The sequence below is a fragment of the Emydura macquarii genome, unplaced genomic scaffold (genome assembly GCF_026122565.2).
Source record: "Emydura macquarii macquarii isolate MOO-44397 ecotype Brisbane River unplaced genomic scaffold, CSIRO-AGI_Emac_v2 contig_3128, whole genome shotgun sequence".
Lineage (NCBI taxonomy): Eukaryota > Metazoa > Chordata > Testudines > Chelidae > Emydura > Emydura macquarii.
This window is the reverse complement of record NW_027133265.1, coordinates 4,930,391-4,943,530: the sequence shown is the minus strand read 5'-3', so window position 1 is coordinate 4,943,530 and position 13,140 is coordinate 4,930,391. Positions and strand designations below refer to the sequence as shown.

The 13,140-nt window shown below is 42.0% G+C and overlaps 1 protein-coding gene across 2 annotated transcripts in view; it reads right to left on the bottom strand.

Moving 5' to 3' along the window:
- Positions 1–2,372, bottom strand: part of ATP8A1 (ATPase phospholipid transporting 8A1) — a 215,715-nt gene extending 213,343 nt beyond the window's left edge. For both annotated transcript variants that reach the window (XM_067531192.1, XM_067531193.1), the window contains exon 1: positions 2,146–2,372. In XM_067531192.1, coding sequence (XP_067387293.1) covers positions 2,146–2,194 — 49 coding nt within the window. In that variant the 5' untranslated portion in view covers positions 2,195–2,372. The remainder of the gene's footprint in view (positions 1–2,145) is intronic.
- Positions 2,373–13,140: the final 10,768 nt, after the last annotated feature.

Below are 13,140 nucleotides of genomic sequence, written 5' to 3'. Positions count from 1 at the left end.
ACTATTTGGAAACTTCAACTTGGTACATGGTTCTAACGTGATTCAACCCTCTCCACACTGGCCAAGCAAACCATATTTGAAAATGATTTAGCTCGAACAATAGAGGCCAGTACAGATAGTGAAACTAATTGTAGAACCATGTCACTGAGCCAAGAGAATGATACAAAGCCTAGTCAATTTCTTTTTCATTTGTGGGCAAAGTAACCACATCAACAGCTGTAGAAGGAAGTTGTTTGACACGTACAGAATGTACGAAGATATTAAAGAAAATATGTTTTTCTGTATTTTTACTTGTACTTAGCTATCTATGAAAACTAACATATTTGATACATTAATTATTTCTAAATATTTTTTAAGTACTAGAAAGTTATAGAGGGCTAAATTGCATATGCTGCACCACTACAGGAGTAACCCATAAAGGAGTTGTGCCTCAGTATGTCACAATTCTTCAGCTATTTCCCCTTTGCTCTGGATGGAAGTAAGTTACTTCACACCTTTTCAGGGCACATCTTATTCCTTATTCTCTTTATAGCCTGACCAGATAAAGAAGCAGGAGGTATAGCCAAGCCTTCTACCTACCCCACTTGCTAGAAGGGACAAGACATTAAGACAGCAAACCCTGTTTCCACTCCATCCAACCCTCCCACAATCAAACCCTCTACTGCAGCAGCAATCGGAGTTGGCGTTTCAGCAGGGCCTTAATAACCTTTCTTACTCCCTTGCATGATCAAATAAGGACTAGGGATAATCCAACCTATAGTGTGCAAAAGTTTGATTCAAATATTAAATCCTACAACATATTCAAAGAAATTAAATGCAAACCTACAATAGTAAAATGTTACTACTGCTCAAAGTTATAACTTTCACAGCAACCACGATTCAGTTTCACTGCCCTGAAAGAAATACACACACTTTAAGGTTTTATACAATAATACTAAATAATAATTTGTCCCCAAAATTATAGTTACTATAGAAATCATAATTTTGACTTATAACAAATATTGCATTAACATAGTTTTTACATTTAATATAAAACTGCACATTTTTCTTGTGTTATATTGCTTTCATACAGCAACTCATAATATTTGTAAACCTAGTAGCTAATGAATCCTAAGTGAGGAAGATGTCTGATAGCTACAGTCCTCAACGTTCAGACAAGAAATGTGCCAGAAATGCCTCTTACATAATTTTATGCACTAAGAATTACTGCATCCTTTGTCCCACGTATGAACTAACAGAATGCATGCAACATCCTTTCCAGAATGAAAAAGTCAAGGTAGTCAGCCATAACTCTTCAACAGGGTAACTGCATTCCCATTCATCTCCTGTTGCTCGTCGTTGACATGCATAGACAACATACTCTATGCAAAAGCCAGTGAGGCGAACAAGAAAACAAATGCTTACTGTAGAGCATCCACAAGTCTACCAAAAAGTTCATCATTCTAAGAAGGAAAATACTGCACTGAAGTTACATAATTCAGCCAGGCACCCAGCCTGCTATCAAAAAAAAAAAAAATGAGGGCAACATGAAATGACTGCTGTTTTATACATACACATCTACGAGCTCTAAATATCAACGCAAATACTTTCTTGCCAACTACCCAGAGCACAGATCATAAAAACTCCCATTTTAGTGAAAAATTAGTATTCAGGTGGAATTTGGGGGTGGGGGGAAAGAGAGAGGCTTTGACAGCTGGCCCAGGGCTTTTCTTCCGCCAGGGGTGCGCTGAAGGGGAGCAGGGGGACGCCGGAGGAGAGCCCTGAAAAGGGGTCGCACGCACGAGGATGAGGCGAGTGGGCAGCGCAGGAGAGGGAAGATGGGAGGTGGTAAAGAGGCAGGGAATGAGCGGGGGGCGGCAGGTTTGCGGGTGGAGGGGGGGCGTTCAGACACTACGGTGATGGGCGTCACTGTACGTGCGTGGAGCGGGCACCGCTCCGGCCGGAGCCCGTTCGATCCACAGCGCAGGGGACAAACCGCAGCCCGGCTACAGCCGGAGGGGCGAGCGGTTTCTCCGCCTCATTTCCCCCGCCCCGTGCAACACCGCTCCAGCGGCCGCCGCTCAGCCCTTCCGGATGCGGGGGAGACAATGAGGCAGCTAACCGGAGGCGCCCCCCGGCCCAGCGAGGGGTTGCGGTGGCACTCACCCTCCGCTCTGGAGCGGATCTCGGACACGGTTTTCTGCACCGCGGGCATCGTCGACGGCTCGGAGAGGGCGAAGCCGCTGCCTGCGTCCGGGCTCGGCACCTGTCGCTACCGCCGCCCCGGAAGCGACGCAGCTCTGCCCGGGGGGCCCCGCACGAGCAAGGCCTGGCGGGGGAAGGGGAGACCGTTGGGCGAGCCCGTTGGAACGTCGCGAGCCCCGAAACCGTCCCTTAGCGAGGCTGCGGCTGCTCTCAACTGACAGGCAGCAGCGGCGCGAGCGCTGCTTGCTCACTCACTCACTCACTCCCTCCTCCCTCCCCTAGGAACGTACCAACTTCCACCCACTCCACCTCCCCAGCAAGGGGCCCGCTTCAGCCTCCATCTCTCTCTGGCTAAGCGAGGTCCGAACCCCAATAATTCAGGTATCTGGACCTGCCTTCCAGAGGCCAGGATAACTTGTGGACCATTCCATCTCCCCCGTGGTGGGAGAAATGGAACGTGCCGAGCCTTGGGCCTCTGACCAACAGCAGAAGGGAGGGGGACGCGGGGCAAGGTGCGTTTCTCTGCGCTGCACTCAGTCTCACTGAAGACGGAAATTCTCCCTCTGGCCGCAGCCCCATGGAGGGCAGCAGGCGCCCCTATGCCGAGGCAGGGCCGTGCTCGGCCCCTCGGGGAGGGAGCGTGGTGCTAGCTCGGTGCGACTAGCCTCCGCTAGGAGCAGCGCTGCGGAGCCCAGACCTGCCCTGTTCGGGGGCAGCAGCCTGCCTGCCTGCCTGCCCTAAGTCGCCATAGAGCCCACTCGCGATTGGCCCACGGGTGGGCCCGCTGCAGCACCTCCCACCTTCAGGGCCAAGGCCTGACCTCCCCCCCAGGTCTCTTGCGCGATGGGCGCCGCTGAACTGGGGGGTGGGGATTGCAAGTGTGGACGAGGACTTAGCCCCATGCCAGCAACCGCGGTTTGCAGGTTTTAACCAGCACTTCTGCCATAGCGCTGTTGTGCCGCTGAAACGTGTTCCTCAGTGTCAGATTTGCAGCTGAAATGTGTTTAGGGCCAGGTTAACCGTGCTGTAGGGTGACCAGATAGCACGTGAGGGTAATAGGATCCTATATAAGACAAAGCCCTCAATACCAGGAGTGTCCCTATACAATCCAGATAAAAGCTCACTGTGCTATGGGGGTAACTTTCCCAAAGTGTAGGCCAGATATAGAGAATGCCTGGTCAGCTGCTGCAGGTCACATTTCAGACGACTTTTAAAGGGCAAAAAGATCAGGTGTGCATTGTTTTGACACTAGCTTTGAACAACTGCAAGAGGCAGGACAAGACAAATGGAAGGTAGCAGAGATGTGAAGGAAACACACCCTGCACATGAGTGAAAGAGGGACATAATATTTTAGGGTAAGTGGTGGTGGTGGTGGGATTTTGAGCTGCAGGTCGGGGGGGCATGGTAATGTTTGTATCCATTTCAGTAAGGTAGGGTAGACTAGTACTAACTGGCTGGGAGAAGGAAGTATAAAACAGCTACTGGCCCAGAAAACTTAGAGAATTTACTCTTAAAGGCACACTAAAAACCAACATTGTCTCCTCCAGAAATTAATCTTGTAATTATACATACTATCTAGAGAGGAGAAAATGCCACTAATCTGGCTGATGGAACAGTCATATACACTGGACATAAGATAGTCTGCGTCTTAATTGATATAAAGAAGCTCCTTTTATTGATAAGCTATGGTAAAATTTCATTTTAGCCACATTCAATTAAGCAGTTGGACAAAAAGTACTTGAGACATAGAATGTATTGTTTCAGAATTAACTCCCCTTTCATGCCACTAGCCCTAGGTTTTGTTCTGCACAATGGGAAATCTGGATTTAGGAATAACTGCATTTCATCTAGGCTTTAGGCTGCTAGCAGCTTTTTTGGCCACACTCCAAAAGAAAATGTGCTTCCTTGCATCATCACTCTGCAGCAGGCATACAGGAAAGTTGCTGGGTGACTATTTCTTCATACTCTTTACTGGAAGTAAGGGAAGGATATCTGGCACTAGAAACAAGTCTTACTATCAAAAGGAATATAATAATGTACATCTTATGCACAGCTTTAAACAAAAGTGAACAATCAGTCTAGGTCAGATTCAGCAATGGCTGGCCAGTGACGGTCACCCTGAAGGAATAGTGCTTTTATTTTTATTGAGGCTCCCTAGAAGCCCTCCCATTAGTGGCCATCCAGGAGAGGAAATCAGCACATCCCCCAGACAGCATGAACAGAGCCTGTCCCTGATGAGGGAATTTGAGGAGTGTTTGTGCTACTGCATCCCCATTCCACAGACTATTGGGGAGAGAGGGTAGAGTTCTTGGGGACTATTGGGGAGGAGAGGGCTATTATTTGAGAGGGGGAGGGGAGGGCAGCACTGCCACCCAAAGAATGAATTTGTCACAAAATACATGTGTATGGGATATCACACATGTACCAATTCAGTATATAGCAAATGGATATATTAAAAACGAGTTATTTAATGTCTTCTATACTCAAGGGTACAGATCTTCAGCTACCAAGTTGAGCAATAGCAAGTGGAGTTATGGCACTTTATAGCAGCTGCAGTGTGTGTTAAAACATGTTCAAATCATGTTTAAGTAAGTTTGATTAACTTAATGTTTCCAGCTGGCCATTCAAGTCTGAACAATTAATCCTGTAGTTTTGCCATTTTAATGCTATTGTCCCTACTGCAGTGAAGCATCGCAGCAAATATTTTATTAAAATAGGAATTATTCTGTGTAGATTATGTAACGTACTTAGTAGATTGACTCATGAACGTTAACGAGCACAGGACTCCATTATTTGTTTTTTTCAATCATTAGGGCTGTGAGAAATTCTTGTTTTAGTTTTCATGAGTTTTATCAAACCTTAATGGTAACATGAATACTCAAGCAAAATTTTTGTAGGAAACTGTGAGCCAAGCAAGTTTCATCCATTGGTTATGCAACAGACAAAACAGTTTATCTGGATGTCAGCTGTACACAATACTATATATTGACACATGGTTTTGTAACTGTCCCTGTCCATTTGCAACAGGGTTGGGAGGAAGCCCAAGTGCTTATCTGTATCCACACTCCCTTACAAGATGTTCATACAGCTCGCTCTCCCTCTCCTTCCTTTTCTATAATTTGGAAATCGGCATGTGAGCTCTGGCCCCTACCCATATTACCTGTAAATATCTTCAGATGATCAGGCAGCCTTCATCCTCTCACTTCTCCACCCGTTTTTTGTTGCAAGAGATCCAAGAAAGGATGCTGTAATTTCTCTTTTTGCTTCATTCTGGGGTCAAAATGCTGCAGAGTGCACTCTATTAGGGAATCCAATAGAAGTTCCAGACCACACAAGGGATATGAATGGGGAACTGGTCAAATAAATGGCCATTAAAGGCATCCACTGAAGTGTACCTGGTCCACTGGTTATTTAAGAAGGTAGATTGAATCTGCTGATTTGAGTTTCCTGGTTACTTCTATCACAAACTTCAACCTGGGAGAGAGACAAGATGGAGGTCTCATGCAGACGGTAAAAAAGTTAGAGTTTTTAAAAAACTCTAAAAAAAAATAATTTTCCAAACACAAGAAACATTATACCCAACCTTAGGTAACTACTTTGGATCTCATTATGATCAATATCCTATCTGACTAATTCATCTTTATTAGTGGGTGCCTAAGGGCCAGTGATCATGACCTGATTACATTCACTATGGGAAAATGGCCAATATTGTTTAGGTGGAATAAACGTAAGTGGAAAATTGGGAGTTCTTTAAGAAGAACTCATGATGGCTAAAAAGCCACAATCAAGAAAGAGGACAGCTTTGGTTCAAAAGCCCATCCTGGTTCAGTAGCAAAGTGAAGGCAGTAGTCAGAAGTGTCGCACACGCACACAGAGAGAGCAGTGAATATAAATTAGAAGTTATGTTTTCTGTACTTCATAAGTGAAGCAAATGGTACCGGGGGAAAAAAAACATATCTGGCAGGACAAAGAACAATAAAAAGGATTTTTTAAAAGTATACTAGAATTTCTTTTGTTCCTAATAGTGGTATAGGCCCATTACTAGATGAAGATGGTAACAGTTAATAATGCAGAAAAGACAGACGTGTTCAGTGAATATTTCTGTTCTATATTTACAAACAAGTGGGATGATGTACTTGAATCATATGAGGGTGATGAAGTATTTCTCAATCCATTAGCAACTAAGGAGAATTGTGATCATCTCCTAGGGATAAACATTTTAAAAATCAGCAGGTCCTGATAAGTTGTACACAAGAGTCCTAAAAGGCTTGATGAGTTTTCTGACCTGCTGGTGTTAATTCTTGGAATATCAAAGAAATTCTAGAAAACTAGAAGAGTGCTAATGTTGTGCCAATATTCAAAGAGGCCAAACAGAATGACCCAGGTAATGAGATTTTCTTTTTCTGCATAACATCTCAAAGATGCAGCCTCTTATCTATCCACACAGCTAAAAATTCTCATCCAAGCTTTCATCAACTTTTGTCTCAATTACTGCATCATCCTTCTCAATGGCATTACCCAATATTTATTATTTTTTAATTGAGATGTCTGCTCTCACCTCCAATGCTACCCTCCATGGCCCACTTGAGTTTTAAAAAAAGCACCTTGTGCTTTTACCCATTCTGCCCCACATTTGTGAGATGCTCCCTGTAAACATCTCACTACCTACCTCCAAATCCCTCCTCAAAACTCTACCCCATGATGCCTACAAAAAACCTGACAATAGTTAGGCTGCTGGTATGCTGAGGCTATTGCCTGTCATGCTTATCAATATGGTCCCATTATTTACTTGTACTCCCATCTGTCGATCCATCTGTTGTTTCTTATCTTACACTTAGACTATAAGTTCCTTGGGGAAGGAACTGACTTTGTTCTGCATTTCTACAGCTTGTATAACAGTTGGGTCCTGGTCCATTAATAGGGTTTCTAGGTGCAACAGTAATACAAATAATAAATAATGTAACTGGCTTACATTGACATCAATCCTATGCATAATAATGGAAAAGCTGATAGAGGAATCAGCTGATAAAGAATTAAAGAATAGGAATATAATTAACATCAGTCAACATGGCTATATGGAAAGTACTAACCTGTTTCATTCTTTGATTAAGTTACAAGTTTGATTGATAAAGGTAACTGCATAGATGTAACAGATTTTTGTAAGGTATCAATAGAGCACACATTAAATGGATTAAGACCTGGCTAACTGACTGATCTAAAAAGAGTAGGTGTCTAATGGGTTTCCACAGAGATCAGTGTTAGGTCCAATGCTAAGTAACATTTTCATCAATAATGTGGAAGTAAACATAAAAAATACTGCTGATAAAATTTGCAAGTGACAAAAATATTGGTGGGTTGAAAAATAATGATGACAGCAGTGTAGAGAGCTATCTGGATTGCTTGCCAAACTACACCCATTAAACAAAATGCAAAAGTTATACATCTAGGAACAAAGACTGTAGGCCATACCTACAGAACGGAGGACTGAATCCTGGAAAAGCAGTGACTATGTAAAGGATTTAGAGGTTAGTGTGGACAAGCAGCGCAACATGAGCTCCCAGTGTGATACGCTGGCAAAAACATACAATGCAATACTTGGATGTATAAAGAGGAGGTGATCTGACCTCAGTATATGGCACAGGTGAGACCAATACTGGAATAGTATGTTCAGTTCTGGGGTGCATATTTTAAAAGGGAAGTTGAAAAATTGGAGAGAATGCAGAAAAAGGCAAAAAGATAATATAAGGCTCTGGAGAAAGTGCCTTACAATGAACTCAATCTACTTAGTTTATCAAAGAGATTAAGAAGTGATTTGAGTACAGTATCTAAGTACCTTCACAGAGAGAAGATACCAGTTACTAAAGGGCTCTTTAAAAGACATAAGAACCAATGGCTGGAAGATGAAGCCAGAAAAATTCAAATTAGAAAGCGAAAAGTTGGTTTTTTTAAACAGTGTGGGTGATTGTTAATCACTGGCACAAGTTACCAAGCAAAGTGGTGGATTCTCCATCTCAGAGTCTTCAAATCAAGACCGATGCCTTTTTGGAACATAGACGTTAGTCAAACAAGTTATGTGGCTCAATGCAAGCAAAACTGGAATAATTTTAATTAGTTGTAATATGATTAAATGGTCCTTTCTGGTCTTGAATTATGAAGAGATGGAGCCTGCATAGTTTGGTCAGCACAGTTTGGTCAGCACATAAAAGAGTGTGAAGGGATGGAGGATTCTCAGTGCAGGTGAACTCTTCAAAAAATTTAGCTGCCAAACTAACAAATCTCTGTTGAACATAAGCAAACTGAATTTTCCCCAAAAAAGCTTGCAACTTGGCCAGATTTGAGTGAATTTTCACAAGGACAGCAAGAGGCACATCCTGCTTGTAAGCAAGGAGGTGCTCAAGTTTCTTAATTTAACAGTTGTCACCTTTTTAACCGGAGCAAAACAATGTAGTTTTCCCTAATCCCATTCTCTGAAACAGTGGAAGCATTTTACCAAAAATAAATAAAATAAGTCTGAGGCAGACATCGGGCATGGAGAACTTCAGACCAAAAACCACAAAGTTTGGCAAAGCTGCTGAAAACAGAATCTTTAACAGGAGGTGTTGGACAACCTTAATTACAGCCAGCACTACCAGTTCCGCCTATATTTTGAGTATTTATCATATATATTATACTGTACATTTCTTCTTGGTGTCCTAATACAGATGATTTCAATGAAAGTTAAAAAATATAACTAGAAATGAAAAGGCCAATATTTCCACAAAAGACTGATGTAAAAATTCAACGGTATTAGAACTGTAAAGGACAACAGCATAACTAGACAAAAAAAGTAGAGAACCTATAATAAAAGTCATCATGTCAAAGAGAATAATTACACTGCATCCAATCCTTTTTTCATTTAAAGGAATAGCTAACAACCACTGACTTCAGTGGGTTCAGGATTGTACCCTATAGCAATTAGTGTAATTGCAGTACCTATTTAATCTTGTATATTCCCATTGACTTCGCTTGGGCTATTCATGTTGTCAAGGCAGTGCAGAGTTGGTCCCTAAATCCCCATTGAGTTACGCTAATTTTCTGACTTTTCTCTTGCAACGTTTCCCAGTTCCTTCAAATGAGCTGTCAAAATTGTTTTCTTTGTCAAAATTGAAGAGTTTTTTGTTATCCTTTAATAAACTTCTCACCTTACATAGTTATGCCTATACATTTTCCAGGTATCAATGTTTCAGTGTCTTTTTTTGTCAACTGTGTATAGCCTCAGGTTATCAGACAATTCAGATAAACTTTTTAAAGAAAGAATTCCCCAAAAGTGCATCCATTGAATCTCAAGATCCATATATTATGACCATATTGTTGTTTTCTCAACTTTGTGGCAATGCAAATGTGCGTTTTATTCTATTAAAGCAGTTAAAGTCTGAAATCTTAAGGTCAGATTGTAAGGCTTGATTCCCTACCCCCAATGATTTAAAAAAACAAAACAAAACAAAAAAATGCTTTTCACATCTGTTTTATCTCATTCCAATTTTACAAGCTAAGGAGCATAAGGATTAGTTTTATGCTTAAATGCTTGTAACTGCAGAAAAGTTAATTCACTGTAGTGCAGCATTTTGGGCATGACATAAAACAGGCTCTCCTCCTTTAGCAACCCCTGCCAACAGACAGTCTGGCCCTGTGGTAGCCTGCCTTATCTTGTGACTCAGCCTCCAGCTAGGTCAATTTTAGTTCCATCCCTTCTAGCGTAAGACAAATCTCAAGCAAACGATAGTCCCACAGTGTCAGGTCAAATCTTTGGCCAACTCTCATCTTTAGTCCTTCCACCCCTGGTCTCCAGTGTTTTTCACACCACCTTTTAGAGTGGCCAGTAGAGGAACCAAGGCCCTCCCTCTTCTCTGGGTTACAACCAGTAACTGTAACTGTAGTAAACAGGCTAGGTCTATTTATTCAGGGCTCCTTGCTTCCATCTACATCAGCCTATCTGCAGGCCTTTCCCAAAGCCCCTTTCTGGGCCCACTATGTATCTGTATTCTTCTCAGGCTCTACAACCTCTCTATATTCCTAGATTCCACAGCTTCTCATGGTTTACCCTTCTTTGAGAGAAGGGGCTCACAGCACCCCTGCAACAAATCCCCAAAGCAAATATTAACTTAAACCCCTTCTGCCCTCCTCAGGCTTGAAGTTGAACTTTCATCCTTCTTTCCTTTGTTCCACTGCTGAATGCTTCCCTGGGCTTCCTCCCTACAGGTCCGGATCCTCCCATTTTGCCAGAGCTCACCACCAGAGCTTGTTCCATCTTGGTAGATGCTCGGTCTCTCCCATGGCCTCTTGCCAGCATTCTCTATTCAGTAGAGGATCCCAGGCCCAACGCTTCCTTTGGGTTTCCTCTAACCTGACTGCCAAGAGAACAACTGCAGGGTTCTTTCCCTCTCTCCTTGCATCCATCCTCCTTCTCTCGGTTTCCTTTTATTATACTCACTTTCCAGTGCCTCCCCTAGCGCCTAAATTGGTCCTGGTGCAGCTGTGCTAGCTGAGGTCTCCAGCTCTTCTTAATCCTTTCAGTGCCACTGTGGGGTTTACACCGCATCATGGTAACAAATCATTATTGTCCAGAAAATACTGCATCTAAAAGTGAGTTTATGTTGATTCCACAGCTAGGCATTCTGCAAGTTTCAACTTTAAAATTTTCATCTGCTACTAGCAGACTGCTATCTCTATAGAGGCTGCTGACAAAGAGTATCTCTTTCTATTAGAATTAATGTACATCTTTCTAAGGTGATCATCACCACAGCCTAAAAGGGGCCTTTATGTATGTGGTAAGAACCCATCTGTAATGCTTGACATTGCATTCCCCTTTCAATACAGGCTGTGCTTGTTCAAGGCCCTAAACATACTCTAGTAATCCTTTGCATGCATTTGTGAGGTATTATAATTATTTCTCCTAAGGGGAAAAAAAACAGTTACAAATGTCAAAGGAAGGTGCCCCAAACTGGAGTTATCAGCAGCAGATGAAAAAAAAAAATCAATGCAGTAGGAAAGAATGGAGCCTGTATCCAAAATGAACATCAATTCGTCCAAAATTGTCTCAAGTAGCAGCCATTTTCCTTCCTCCCCCACAAAAGTCCTAACTGCAGTTTGGGTGCTATGGCAGAAGAAGGAAAAAGGAAATCTGACTTCAATGGAATTGCACCTGCTCACATCTGAGATGAATCTGGTTTAATGACCTCATGTGACAGTGATGAACTTTGCACATAGACATAAGGGTAAACTCAGCACAGTGTATGACATTTAGGCTCATAGATCTCATCAAGGTTTATGTTAATGAGAACTGCTTGGCTAAATCTACATGCAATGCAAACAAAAATACTTCCTTGATATTTTAATCCCTGGAATACAGCTCCTATCTCACAACTATTAGCCCATAGCATACTGGATATTCCTGGGAGAAAGATGACATGGCTAGGGCATCTTCCTGCCAATTTTTAGCCACAAGAACTAAACCTGTTGGTGTATAGGCAGCCACAACTTAGAGGAGCTCCATCCTGCACAGAATGAGTTCTTGTTTTAGAAGCACTGTACAGATGCAAGGTTCCTTTTCTCACCATATACCAACCTGTATTCCAATATGTTCAATAGTCCTTTAAATTAAAATATTCTTTAGAGTGAGACACTGTACCTCAAAATAACACCCTGTAACCCCCATATTCACCACTTTTATATGGTTTGATATATGTTCTACAAAGTATGCCTTGTGAGGTTTCATTTGAAGTCATAATTTGCTAAACATCATTGTCCTGTTAAAATGTGTGTATCATCATTGTATATGAAGTTATGAAATGTTGCTATATATTTGTTACTGAAAAATGTTGAGAATCTGGGGAATGCCCACAGGCTAGCTCCTTAGACATTACAAAGGAATAGTAAACAAAGGCCTTGCATGGCATCCTCAGAGATGGCACAAACATCCTGTACACAAAAGATATGAGCAAGAAATTTACAGTTCACCTGAGAGATATTTCAAATCCCACATACACAGGAAATTACTTTGTCTACACACCAGTGGCGTGGGGGGATGTCAGTCAAGGAGAGGAGGAGGGTATAAAATGAGACAATGGCTTCTTCATCACCTCTCCTCCCCAACCTGCACTTACAGAAGAAAAAGGAGCATCATTGACCTAGAGGACTGGTCCTAAGCTGTAAAGAGATCCAGCCTGTGAACCGTGAACTGCCTGCAGGATCTGGCAGTGAGAAAACTGTTTGCTTCAAATTTCAGGAATTAGATTACAATTTTATCATTTTATTTATTTTGTTAACCAATTCTGACCTTTTATGCCTGTATCACTTAAAATCTCTCTCATTAATAAACTTGTTTTATTATTTCTTCTAAACCCATGAGCTCTGAAGTGTTTCGGGAATCTCTACTCAGGTTAACAAGGGCTGGTGCATGTTAATTTTCTTTGATAAAATAACATTTATGAGCTTGCACTGTTCAATGAGGTCTTGAGCAGTACAAGATACACATTTTTGAGATGTGTGCAAGGCTGGGGCTATGGGGACTTGCAGGTGTCTCCCTGCATACAGTTCATGAGTAGCTAGGAGAGCATTCATATAACTTCGTTGGGTGTGCCTTCACATGCTAATTGCAGTGTGCAAGCAAAGCCTGGACAGGCTGCTTTTCACTAACAGAGCAGTGAAAGAAACCCTGGTCTGGAAAATTAAGAGGATACTGCTGTTCAAGAGTCCAGCTTGTATCCTGTGTGATGTCACAGAGTATAATTATATAGTTATTATTACAAGTACTGGATTTCCAACAGATAAAGTAGCAATTTCTTGTACACAGCAGTTTTCAAGACATACTATTTTGGGTCTACATATACAGAAATTTATTGTAGAAAAAATATCAAACAGGAAAAATTAAAGTTAAACTTTGGTTTTTCTCACTTAATTTTGTGGCATGCATTACTA